The sequence below is a fragment of the Doryrhamphus excisus genome, chromosome 5, assembly GCF_030265055.1.
Source record: "Doryrhamphus excisus isolate RoL2022-K1 chromosome 5, RoL_Dexc_1.0, whole genome shotgun sequence".
Taxonomy (NCBI): Eukaryota; Metazoa; Chordata; class Actinopteri; order Syngnathiformes; family Syngnathidae; genus Doryrhamphus; species Doryrhamphus excisus.
This window is the reverse complement of record NC_080470.1, coordinates 8,782,366-8,795,554: the sequence shown is the minus strand read 5'-3', so window position 1 is coordinate 8,795,554 and position 13,189 is coordinate 8,782,366. Positions and strand designations below refer to the sequence as shown.

At 39.6% G+C, this 13,189-nt stretch overlaps 1 protein-coding gene across 2 annotated transcripts in view; it reads right to left on the bottom strand.

The window, feature by feature from the left end:
* Nucleotides 1–562: 562 nt before the first annotated feature.
* cep350 (centrosomal protein 350) overlaps nt 563–13,189 on the bottom strand; it is a 30,069-nt gene continuing 17,442 nt past the window's right edge. The window contains exons 25-38 of one of the 2 annotated variants that reach the window (XM_058074398.1): nt 12,965–13,114; nt 12,645–12,805; nt 11,264–11,386; nt 9,453–9,682; nt 9,161–9,348; nt 8,911–9,055; nt 7,811–7,971; nt 7,585–7,718; nt 7,461–7,519; nt 5,772–7,378; nt 4,260–4,796; nt 4,020–4,166; nt 3,818–3,940; nt 563–2,826 (exon numbers count right to left, since the gene is read on the bottom strand). In XM_058074398.1, coding sequence (XP_057930381.1) covers nt 2,671–2,826; nt 3,818–3,940; nt 4,020–4,166; nt 4,260–4,796; nt 5,772–7,378; nt 7,461–7,519; nt 7,585–7,718; nt 7,811–7,971; nt 8,911–9,055; nt 9,161–9,348; nt 9,453–9,682; nt 11,264–11,386; nt 12,645–12,805; nt 12,965–13,114 — 3,921 coding nt within the window. In that variant the 3' untranslated portion in view covers nt 563–2,670. The remainder of the gene's footprint in view (nt 2,827–3,817; nt 3,941–4,019; nt 4,167–4,259; nt 4,797–5,771; nt 7,379–7,460; nt 7,520–7,584; nt 7,719–7,810; nt 7,972–8,910; nt 9,056–9,160; nt 9,349–9,452; nt 9,683–11,263; nt 11,387–12,644; nt 12,806–12,964; nt 13,115–13,189) is intronic. The other variant, XM_058074399.1, reaches the window with a different exon arrangement.

The window sequence follows — 13,189 nt, the reverse complement described above, 5'->3', positions numbered from 1 at the left end:
TTTTCTATGCTGCTTATCCTCACTAGGGTCGCGGGTATGCTGGAGCCTATCCCAGCTGTCTTCGGGTGAGAGGCGGGGTACACCCTGGACTGGTCACCAGCCAATCACAGGGCACATATAGACAAACAACCATTCACACTCACATTCATATCTATGGACAATTTGGAGTCACTAGTTAACCTAACATGCATATTTTTGGAATGTTGGAGGAAAAACACACATACACAGGGAGAACATGCAAATCCCACACAGAGATAATTAAATACAAACTAAATCAATTGGAATCACAGACTATTAACACATTATGTACTGTGTTGGTAATTTTAGAACGTGAAATGTGAGCAAACTCCATCTAAAATCTGACAGGCAGTGACCCCTAGCGGTGAAAAATTGGAACAGCAGCAATAACACTATTATACATTTATTTCATTTTGCTGTCTATATCTGAAAATCTGAAATACAAATCCAAAATAATTTACTTGTGCTGCATTTCTTAATATGCTAAGGTTATACACAAAGAAATGGTAGTGAGACAATAACACTAGGAGTAAGCAATTTATCACAAACAAGCATTAAAGCGAAATAGGCTGTACATCAACTTATTATTGTTATTAATTCACACATTGACAACAGTGGATGTGTTATTTTGCAGGCAAAACGATAAATTATCTTGGTGTCCATCAAAAAGCATCCATATCCAAAACCTTGCAAACCTTTTTTTTCCTTTGTAAATCAAAAATGTTGTTTTATGTTTTTCTGTAACAAAAAGCAAATTTTCTTTACAAACAAAGCTTTATTTACAGTTCCAAAGTCTACAAATATGTACATGTTTGCAAAGTAAACAGTTCCATTTTCCAAAGCTCACTGAAAAGTCAGTAAGAGTGGGTCAGGCTACAATAGTACAGTATATTTACACCCGTAAAAGTATTGTACAAGCCAAGTGCACTTGGTGCACACTCACAGCACATTATTATAAATATTCATTACAACATTTCAAACAATAATAAAAAAGAAGGGAAATTGTAGGATTGGGTTCATTTCATAAATCTACTGTATTCTTATTTTAGTTCTGGTATCAAATGACCAAGTTGCGTCATCTCTCATTTCAGAGCATAATGGGCTCTTCTCCACACCAATAAGATGTGGAACAGACTAACAGTCTAAAAACAAGTGTTCATCCGACTACATAAAGCACTGCATAGTTACAACAGAGTGTTACTTTCTCCAATAGACAATCCATTCAATAGGACAAGATAAGAGGGGTTAGGTTGGCATCAAACTTTGTGGTACATTATCTAACCAGTGAGTGTAAAAATGGGTTTAAAATAAGGTCACTTTAGCTTTAAAAAATTATTTGAGAGAAAGCTGGCTTGCCCATAGAAAGAATGAAGAGGACCAAAATATGAGACAACGTGATAATGGAAACACATTGCGTTAAACCAGTCAACTGTGTCTACGTACACATTTTGTCAGGCTGAGGCAAAGAAACATGAAAAAGTTAAAAACTTGACGTTAACAGGAACATGAAGACCCAAGCTGAAGTCATGAGTTGTCTTTTTTTAGGTCAGTGAAGCGAGAAGAATATATAGATTTTTAAAACAGCAGTTTGATAGGAGGTCCAAAAGATAAGCTATCAAATACAGTCTTCCACAACACAAAGAGGCACTTGAAATGAATGTTGAGGATGGTCACCTGGCTAAGCTGGTAACATTCTTTTGGCTGGTTTTGACCCTGCTGATGGCAAAGATTAACGTAATGGCAGCACTTAGGATGAGGAGATGCCGTGCTAACCAAAATGTGTGTGGAGAGAGAGAGGGGGGGGAGGGTGAGGAAAAGGCTCAAATCCAGCATTTCAGTACCGTGCAAAAAACTAATATTCCCCTCTTTGTGCTCCACTTGCATGCTGTATACTAATATGTAGTGCACTGACATCCTAAATCTGCCTATTCAATTGGAAATATCTTAGAATTAACTGAAAATATGTTTCAACCCCCCGAAAAAGTCTTCAGTTTCAGATCAAACATACTGTATGTCATCAGTAGTTATCAATTTAGACGCTGAATGAAGTTAGTGCTAATAACACCCAGCACAAGAGTGTGACAACATCATTAACGGGACTTAAATTCTTTAAAAAAAATCATTTTCATTATCTTAAATCTCTGTCATAATACATATTGCCACGTTCACAATACTTGTGCTTTTACTATTAGAACATCGATTTGCTTTGAATAACATTAAAACTCTCCTTATATAATCTGACAGGATATTATACATTTCCAGCATTCTCTTCATGTTTTTTTACACAATAAATAAACATATTCAAGAGGTTTTACAAAATATCTTTTCCACTATGGATGCCCCAATTTAGGGCAATTTAAATGTTTGAGAACAGTGACACATTGTCATTTCTTGGGACATATGCAATTAAAAAACCCAAAGTGGGTGACGCTAAAGTAAAACAACAAGCGAAGATGGAGAGAAGTCACTTTTGGGGGAGGATGACAGAGTAGGATGAGTTTAAGGCATATGTATCCCTCCCCTGCCAAAAAAAAGTCTATAACTGACATCACTGATTAGTCAAAATGTGTCACTGACCAAACAATTTTCTATAGTCTATATAACAATTCCAAACCATATATTACTAGATTCAAAGTGGATTACATTCACCCATTAATGAGCAGCAGCCCTCTTGGTTACAAGACTCAGCATGTTGGCGGTGTCCTTCAGCAACACGTCAAAGATGCTGTCTGCCAGCTGCATTTTGACTGACAGCTCATCCTCTTCATAGCACACCCATTGAGCCTCCTCCTCGTGGAGCTCCTGTACCTGCAAAATCACATGAACTTTGTTATAGAGCAGTGCTGTGATATGTGTCACAGGTGTAGACAACCACAATGTATCCCAATGAATATAGTTTGGGAATGACTGTAGTGAAAATTTCCTATAGATTAGACATTTCAAAATGTCCTATTTTTTCCAGACTAGGCAAATAGATCAGAGTGTATCATCAGAGCTGCAACAATTACTAAACGAATCAATGACTGATTATCCAATTAATCAGAAAGTTTTTATTTAAAAATTAAATATTCAGCCTCTCAAATGTGAATATTTTGTCATTTCCTTGCACCCATGAAAGCAGACCTATTATCTTTGTGTTTTAGAAAAAACAAAAGGCTGACTTTGGAAAACTGTGATCAACATTTTGCTTTTTCATTGATTTAGTCCATCTTAGAGCCTAACCGATTAGTCGAATAAGCAAAGCAACAAGCTTCAGATTAATCGATGAAGAAAGTAATTGTTAGTGGAAGCTCAAGTAAGATGTGAATAAATGATGGATTTAATCATTCCTTTTCATTGTTATGAATATGTATGCCCTTATGCCACTTTAGCATTTCCAGGAGATAATAGCTAGGTACAATAACAGTCTTGGAAAATGAATATTTTTCCATACTTTAGTTCTATTTTACATAATTTTCCAGACATGGAAATTTACACAAGCAAATTCCATACTTGCATAGGAACTCTGTGTAGCGCCAACTAGTGGAGTGAATTGAATTACAAGGCTTATTCACATAAGAGAGTCTGCAAAATTGGTGTATCAGCATAACAAAGGATTTCACATTTATTATTATATGTGCATTTCACACAGAATCCAAGAAAGCAGGACACTGTCCTAATTGCATGCATTCACACTGCAACACAGCAACAAAGAATCCTCCTATCTGATAATTGGAGACATAAGTGCCAGTGACAGTTTTTTCGACTGTTATCATTTGCAAAAAAAAATAAAAAATCTGTTGTGACTGTGAATGCTTACCAGTATTTGATCAACTCTGTCTCGTTTCTTTTGGCCAAATTTCAGCATCTTCTGCCAGTCTGACTTTTTACTCTCATTCTTGGCCAAACCATAAAGCTTTAGAACTTCTTTTGTGACAAATTCCTGAACAAAACAAGACAAAATCAGGGGTTATACAACAAGGCTACATCTAGTAGCACCGAGGTTGCTAAACAAATCATACCTGAACTTTTGTCATGTCTTCTGGTGTCTTGATTCTGTGGGAAAAGGCAGGCCTGACTCGCTGTGGTTTGACCCACTCAGGCTGATTGGCATTGGGGTTTTCGGCATAGATTTCCTGGAGGATCTCCCACGTCAGGTCATACACAGCCTGTGGGAATACAGGCATGTTAATACCTACGTCAAAAAGGTATTTAGTCAAATTCAGTCAAGCCGGATTTTTCATGAAGTCCTGTAATGTCACCTTTTTGTAGCTTCGGATGCAGAGGGCCTCCTGGTCTACTGTGCTGTCCTCAACACCCAAATACTCTTGTGAAGGTTTGGGACAGTTCACATCTGAAAGCAAAGGGCTTCCTTCCTTTGTAAGGGTACAACTCTCCCAAATCTCCTGAATGGCAGCATAGACCAACTTCTCCACTTCTCCAACTGAGTGTGGTACCACCATGGCAGGTTGTTCTGGCAGTTTAGGTGGCAGGGGAAGAGGAAGGGCAGGTCTCGGTGGAGTCTTCGCAGGCTGGTCCCCATCTGAGGGCGAGACCAGCCCCCTGAGGGGGACTTCGTCTGAGGAACCAGAGCTTCTTAGTCCTGCTCCCAGTTTTGTCACCTCTTCTCTCTGCTTCTGTTGGAGCCTCTGTTGTTCTCTACGTGAGCTGAGGCCAAAGTCCTCATCAAACCAGTCCTGATCCTCACCCAGGTCATCCAGCAGATCGCGGTTAAGTTCCAGCTCGGCGAGTCGCTTGGCAAGCTCTTCTTGGCCACTCGCCCCCAAAATTGGACTCTCCTTTTGTGATAGAAAGAAGGAAAGGGAACTTTATGTTTTTCTACTATTACCTGTTCTTCCTCTGATCGATTAGACTGTCAAAATAACATTGGACTTTGCTTGGGAAACTCCTTTCAAAAGGGCAAATCAACAAGTACTATTTGTCAGTTGTAACATTTCATTTTCATTTCAAGTTCTCTGAAACTCAAAATGCCGTAGTTAAAGCGCCTTCACAACTAAGGCAGCTTTCAGAGCTTAGATGTAAATCAATCATTTCAGCTGTGCTGGGCTCCACAGATTATGCTTTGTGGAGCTCACTTGTCAAGTGTCCCTACACTCACTGCTTGGTACCTATTCACACTCTGATAAGCTCCATTCCATCTTCACCAAAATTCTTAGTATTTCATTGTACAATATTATGAATACGCTAAATCAGGGGTCATCTCCGTGGTGTCCGTGGGCACCAGGTAGCCCCCACAACCACCTGAAGCCCCCGTAAGCCTGCTTTTCATTCAGGTTTTCAGTTTATAATGTGTTGAACACTAGAAAGAAATGCATTGTGAAGCGCCAAAACACTGGCAATAACAGCTGTGTTCATTGGGAAATTAAAGTCCACAGCTTTATATACTTCTGCATGTACTTTAAATTGATGGTTGTGCTACTCAGCTATTGCTGTGAAACATACGCATGTTACACTGTACTGTTTATTATAAACTCATCAGTGGTTTTAAATCTGGCTAAGTCATTTGAGCCTTTCTGATACTACAACATTGGTTCTGTTGCTGCTGGTGCAATATACTTAATATGTGTGATCAAAAAGAACTAGATTAACTGCGTTACCCTCGAATATCCAGGTAATGACCCAAACACATTCAGTCACTTTCCACATAATCAAGGAAGCCGACTTTTCCTGTTAATTTTTCCATTAAAAATAATATAAAAAAAATTAAATATGCATTTTGATTTACTGTGTTAACATGAAAAATCAAGACTCACCGGCCGGTTAAACAGCTCTGGAGAAGATGGCTCCTCTTCAGGTAAGAAGGAAGACAAACCATCTTGATGTCCAAATGTAGAATCTTGATATCCCAATGTAGAAATCAACCCTTGCTCATCAAGCTCCAAGACGCATGTGTTGATCTGGTTGGAAGCTTCAATTTTCTTCTCTTTAACCCTTTTGATCTGAACCAAGTGGTGAATTGTGTCCTTTATAAAGTTACTCAGCAGTTTGTCTGCTAATGTGTCTGGAGATACCAGGTGCCTGGGCTCTACTTTTTCCTCCTCAACTTTGTCAGGAACTTCAGAAGAAATCAGGTGGTGTTTGGAGTGTACATCTTCCTTGTCGTCTATGGCTGCACCCTCCTGATCATTTGGTAGTAAGGACTGGTTTAGAATGTCATCCTTCTCAACATAGGCTGTTAATTCTTGATCATCAGGTAGTATGGCCTTGTTTGTGTCGTCTTCATCCACTAAGGAAGTTACCTCCTGGCCATCTGGTAGAATAGAGTGGTCACTTTGAGAATCAAGGTATGTTTCGGTTTTTGGTGGCTCCTGGCTCTTGAGGCTTTGCGCTGCTACATCTAGAAACTCTTGGTTTTCAAATACATTTTTATGAGACAATTCTTCACTCTTCTCCAGGGCGCTTAGATTTTGAGATGTATCCACTTGACTCTTTTGCTCATCCTCACACTGATCTGACACATTCTCTGTGTATGAGTCCTCCTGTCCTGCAACATCAGTGTAGATGTCAAACTTGTCTGGTAGATGAGTGATCTTGGCAGGAGGAGCAAAAATCCCATGATGTTCAAGACACTCAAAGTATACCACTCCATCATAAATGCCACAGTTGCTCCCCTCAGCATTGTCAAGCTCCACACCAGCCCAAAAGCCACTGGCAAATTTGGTTGGACCTTTAAATCTTAAAGTGCCGGGTTGGACATTACTTACAAGAACTCGATCCCCAATGTTGAAGTTAGGCATTTCATCTACAAGTAGCGGGGGAGGGCTTTGCAAATGGCTCGGATCAATGCTGTGACTATCATTCTTAAAGTCACCTTGAGATTTCTGATGAAGATCCAACAGTCCACCTGATTCATGGCTTGCACCACTAGCAACTGAAAACTGACTTAGTTCTTCTGCTATGTCCTCCTCCATCTCTTCATCTTGACTACCAGACCTGATTTCAGTATGGGGAACAGAGTCTGGCTTAGGTATAGGCTGCTCCTTCCTTGGTGAAGAAGGTCCTGATGACTCAAAGTCATCTTGGTAATCTGTCAGGGGACACGATGGCTCTCTATCCTTTATATGTGCCTCCTTCACTGAGGAGATGACATCCAAGTCAGGCCTATAGGAATCCTCACAGGATGGGGGATTGCCATTAAGATCTGAAATGTTCTCCACTACAGGAGAATGAGACTCCGACACAGCATTATCCTTCTCAGACTCAATTATCTGAACATGTTCAGCAGATGTGGTTAAAGAAGTGTCTGGTAATTGACATCTCTTAAGTTCCGAGGTGAGGAAATCTGGACTGCCATGTACAGGGGTTGGGGATGCAGCTTCATCAGAGAGGTCTTCAGATGCTGAGGTAGATCTGTTCAGGTCTGAACAAGGAAAAATATTAGTAATAACTTAAGTAAATTACGTGCTAAATGAAAAAGCCATGATAGGAATAAAATAACTTACTTTGGTGGAGTGTTGAATTAATTGGTGTTCCTACAGCTGATATTTTATCGTTTTCAGACCTAAAAAAAGAGGTGATGCTTTTAGTTGATTTTCTTCTGTGTTAATATATTTGCCTCAAATGTACCTTTGAATAGGAGATATGAGCTTGCATCGGTCTGCATCTAAGGTGGAGTCTTTCTTCTGAGACTTGCAATTTGATGTTGGCTCAGGTTTTTTGTTCAGTTCTGCCTTAGTTTTTCCGATATAGTTGTCATAGCTCTGGAAATGAAATTGAAAAAAAAAACAGTTTTGTTGAAGCTGTGATAAAAGGACACAAACAATTGCACATTATGGAGGAAAATCATATTTACCTCCAGTTGCTTCAGTAGGCTGGCTTCCTGTGCCTTTAGCCGCTCTTTGTGTCTCATCTTTTGCTCCCTTTTGAGCTGATGGGCCATAGACTTTCGTTTTCTCAGCTCCTCTTTCAGAGCCTTGATTCGGCCCTCAATGTCACTCTGCTCTGAAATGGGTTCTGAAAACGAAATGTAGATGCATCACAGAATGTGAGAGCAGAGTCAGACCTCTGTGATTAGCCACGGGTAATCCAACTTGCACCCAGTGGAATTTAAACTAATTCTTTAGGGATTAGTGTATGTTTTCTTTACCAATGATGTTCAGTTTAGGTTCACAAACAATGCCCATTAGTAATATTACAATAACAGAAATATTTGGGATGGGAAAGTTTATTGTGTAATTATTTTCAAACTGTGGTACACGTAGTACTGGTAGTACGTGGTCTCCATCTACTGGTACACAAGAACATCAGACATAATTATATGTGAAATAGATTCATAAATATAAATTTCTTAACCAAAGATTTGCTAAAATGAAATTGAAAAGTATTTTCCTTCTGGAAATAGTATTAACCATTTTGCGTCATGCTTCAAAATTCACATGTTTGAAGCATGATGGCAAGCGGAGGTAGAAAAAAAACTGTATTTGTATAGCAAAATATTTTTCAGATAGTCCTTCAAAAGTTTGAGAACCACTGGCTTAAATCACAAGGTGATTTGGTGCTTTGGTTGATAATGTGTGTTTTTTTTAGTGCAGAGTTTGGGAGAAGCCACCTGTTGATTACCGATGTGACAATGCTTGACCGGATTGCGCTGCGCTGACAAGGGCCTGTCAAAGCTGCCCTTGTGGGTCAACACATTCGTCTGCTAACAAAGCAGCAGTAGCAACATGAGCAGCTTTTTGCTCATTGATATAGGTCACTCTCAGTGCAGTACAATGGCTGCACGGTGAAAATAGCTTGCAGGATCCCATTGCCACTGACAACACAGCAAGTTATGCAGGTTCTTTACGTTCAACTACTCTGCTTGCCCTCTTACAATGTCTCTGGAACAATAAAGCTATCATACAGGGCTCAGGTTGCAATGTACATGCATTAGTTATGTATTTAGAAACTCACCAGTCTGTGATGTTGTCGGTGTATCTCTGGGATGAATTGGGGCTTGCTTTGATATTTGGAATGAGGAGGGAAGCTTCATCTTGCTTGTGATGCCGCTATTGGAGATAGGTGCCACACGATTGTGGCTGTCTTTGACTGGAGAAGACTGGAAATAAGATGGATGGTACAGATATACGACTTAATTATATTAGAGCTCAGCAACTGGGTAATTTCGGTACACACATTTTAAGATAAAGCAATTTGTGCAGACCTGCTTGCTGAGTGCGAGTGAAGCAAAATCTTCAGTGTAATTTGGAGGGCTGCTTAGGTTGGAGGCCAAAGTTTCAGCAACTGATGCAGGTGGTGCTGAGGATAGATTTATCTGCTGCTGGGAGGGTCCTTCTGTGTGTATGCTGCACTCTGATGCTGCCGAAGAGTAATCATCTTCAGTCACATACTCTGAAAATAAACCCACACACAAAATTTGTCAGTGTAGGTGTGATACATGTTTTACACTAATCAAAAGTCACTTTTTCCCCTAATTAAATAATTCAGTACTTCACCTTTGTCACTGATTGATTGTTGCTCTAAGATTTGATGGTGACTGGGATCAGGATTAAGTTCAGAGATCTCCTTGCTGTGACTTTCTGAACCCTCGCCCCAACCAGCCAAGGCCTCCTTCTCTATCCTCCGGACTTCTGCTTCCTCTTGATCAAGACGCTGTTTCCACTGTAGCAGCTCTTCGGCATGATGACGCCTTTGCATTAGCTGTTGCTCCCGCTTAGTCAGGAATCTAATAAGTGAACGGGAGGAATAATGGCAAAGAAAAATGCACAGATGAAAAGCGTGTGTGAGGTGGGAGAAAAGAAGAAAATTAAGATGCCGTTAAAGACAGAAGGAAAATGGGTGGTGGCAGTTGTTGCAAACCAGGAAAAATGGTAATGATCAGGACAAAAAAAAAGTAGGAGAATTTGGTTTAGCATTGTAAAAAAAAAAAAAAAAGGTCAGAAGCAGGCAGACCCAAATCACCTAGACAAACCAGTTTCACAGCACACCCACTTCAAACATGCTTGTTCACTATTTCTTTCCCTACAATAACCAACATCCATTAAATAAAGGCAATGAATAATAAATCCCATTCAGGATAGTTAATTTAAAGGCCTATTATGCAAAAGTAACTTTTTAAATATAACAGTAACACAGTATGTGTCCCTAGAGCTGGTTTATGACCATCAAATGTGAGAAAAATCTATTATCCCCCTGACTTGTGTATTTCACTTTTGAGAAAAGAACGTTCATGAGGTCATGACGGAAAAACCTCTGACCCTAGCAAGATGAGCCTGGCTTACCATTTCATAGAGAGCAGCTTTGTAAAAAAAAAAAAACAACTAAAGTCAGTCAGCGATGGACATGCCAGCTGAACTTTTGATCATTTTGTTTTTCCTTCAGCGAACATGTTAACCTAACCTAACCATTAAAATGAGTGTGAATACTATAGGTCACATAGCTATGCTTGTGTTGTTGTTTGTGTCCTCCCCCACTCCAGCTTCCTTATAATGTGGTGTCTCACTGCCACAAATGCCATTACATTGGAGCATTATTTAGACTAATTTAAAGGCTTCTCTAGCTTCTTAATTCAAACTGATGACAGATCAGATACTGAAGAATTGTCTACCTATTAGATAAAATGGATATCTGCATTAGCCAATTTGGTGCAAGCGTTTTCCCAATAACAGAGGAACAATTAGGATTTACTGAGCTTACAAGAGACATACCACTACCTATTAACTGCATTAAAATTGCATTTTAATTGAATTTAATAGTGTGGCTTAATCTAAAACCTCTTGTATCAAGTACTGTGCTGGGGTTGAACAGCCAAACTGACTATAAGGTTGCAAGTAAATGTGTCATTTGAGAGGTAAGGAAAACAGTGTAAGAATGTAACACCACAGAAATTGCCACCGCAGAAAATGCTGAATGAAGTCAAGACTTCACCTTCAACGAGGAAAGTTGTGATCAAAATAAGACTAATCTTTGACCTTCACCGCCAATCACAAGAATCTCTTTAGGAAATACTGTTGATAAACAGTGTCACTACATTAAGTGTTTGTAAGGTGTCAAAAGGTTTTCTTATTTCAACAACACAACTTTGCTCGAGCACTTAAAAATTCCCCTCTCCACAAATTCCATCCTGAAAAAAAACAAACAAACCAACATCATTCATCACTGACCAGCAAACCCTTGTGAGGGCCCAGTACCAGTGTTTGAACACAAGCATGTTCCATTAAGAGGAGGAGAGGGTGAGTTTGGAGTGTGGAGGCCCAGGCTAGATGCAAGTGCGGCGAAAAAGAGGTAAGGGAGAACTGTACAGTACCTGACCAACTGGTTGTAGATAAAGAGCTGGAATTTAGGATGAAGGTTGGGAAGACAGATACTAAGGGAAGCCCAGTGTTGGGCCGTGAACACAGAGAAGAAGCAGTGGACAGGGGAACAGTGTCTACAACACACAAACGTGCAAACAGCCAGCCATCCAGTCACACACACACACACACACACACACACACACACACACACACACACACAGACACGGTAGAAGAAATGTAGAAGAAAAGGAACGTGGAAGGAAGGAAACAAGTAGCGAGAAAGAGAGAGAAAAGAACGATATGAGCAATTGTGAGTGTGCTTCAACACCCTTGGTGGAATGAGTCTGTCAGGTATCACCTTAGTGGAAAACTGCAACTTTTTTTTATTCATCCATGATCCTCGTGAGACTTGAATACACATCTGTGTAGCTACATCAACTAGCACGATGCAAGGGCTTCACCTATTTCAACTATAAAGTCCCCTAAAAATCGCCAGCAATGTTCCATTTACATAACATGACCTGCATAATAACAAAGCTACAGTGATATGTCTCACATACGGATTGTGGATTTTTTTAAAAAGGTACATTTGGAGCATGCATTACTCATAACTGTTATTGAACATTTAAAACAGTATGGGGTTATTATATGAATAGGAAGAGAATAAGGGCCACCATGCCTATTTTCAGGTACTTTATCGTTAACATGATAAAATAACTGATGTAAAAATAATCGTTAGTGTGTTACTTGAAAATCAATGCACAATATGGACTATTAATCAAAAACGGAAAAGTGGTGATGAATACTGGGGGGGGATTATGTGAAACAAGCAACAAATACATTATAAACATCAAAAATCTGTCTATTGTTAGATTACTTAATTTCTATTTACTTTGCAAAATCCTAACATAATTGCTAGTAAAATAAAATCAAATTCTTTTACCTACTCAGATTAGAGAGGCTGTGCAATCACATGATTCAAGCTTGTAGCCAAGACAAAAATCCACACTAACTCCAATCACATGCAGCGACTGGTCAACACAAACAAGTAGCAATAAAAATAATAAATAAATAAATTTTCTCACAGTTCGATTCCACTATTCCAGTACATCTTTACACATTACAAACCTGTACTCCCACATTTTTCTACACTATATCCCCTTTGGGGTGGTTAGTTGGGACAATGTCATGCTTTTAATACAGTATATGAATGCTGACAGGCCATGTCTAGAAGGGGATCATGGAGCATGCTTATCTTCACATCCACAGCACTTGAGGGGCCAAAAACAAAACTGAAGGTGAAAACAAGCTTGAAGGAAACTCTCATGAAGCAAAGAAAAATACTATTAGCACCTAATATTAATAACATTAATGAAGAAGAAGTGCATTTACTTTTCATCCATGTGGGAGCGCATCTTCTTGAGCTTCTGCATGATGCTGCTGGTCTCACTTCCAGAGATGGAGGGTGAGGGCGAAGGGGTGCGGCTGTCATCAGCATGCCTTATGTTGGGAGACGCTGCCTCTGACAACGGCACTTCGGACACAGGAGTCTCCTAGGGAACAGAAAAAAAAGAAACATGTACAGTAGAAAATGCCAGGACATTCAAGTTGAAAACACTAAAGTAATAAAGTTTGGAAGGTGCTTAAATCCTTCTTATTTGCATAATTAGTAACAGTTTGCATAGAAAATGGTTGGATGTATAATTACTTACAGGCGGTACTTCACAGCCAGCAGACTTGAGACGCTCTTTCAGTCTCAATGTTGAACTCCTCATCTGCTCAATCTCTTCCTGCTGTTTCAACAACAGCTGTTTTTCTTTCCTTGCTGCTTTGTTAGCCTCCTGAAGACGCTTGATCTCAGCCTGGCAAAATAAGCATATAAAAAATGGTCTGTAATTTTAAAGTCAGTGACAGCAACCACTGTGCCGATCATCAGG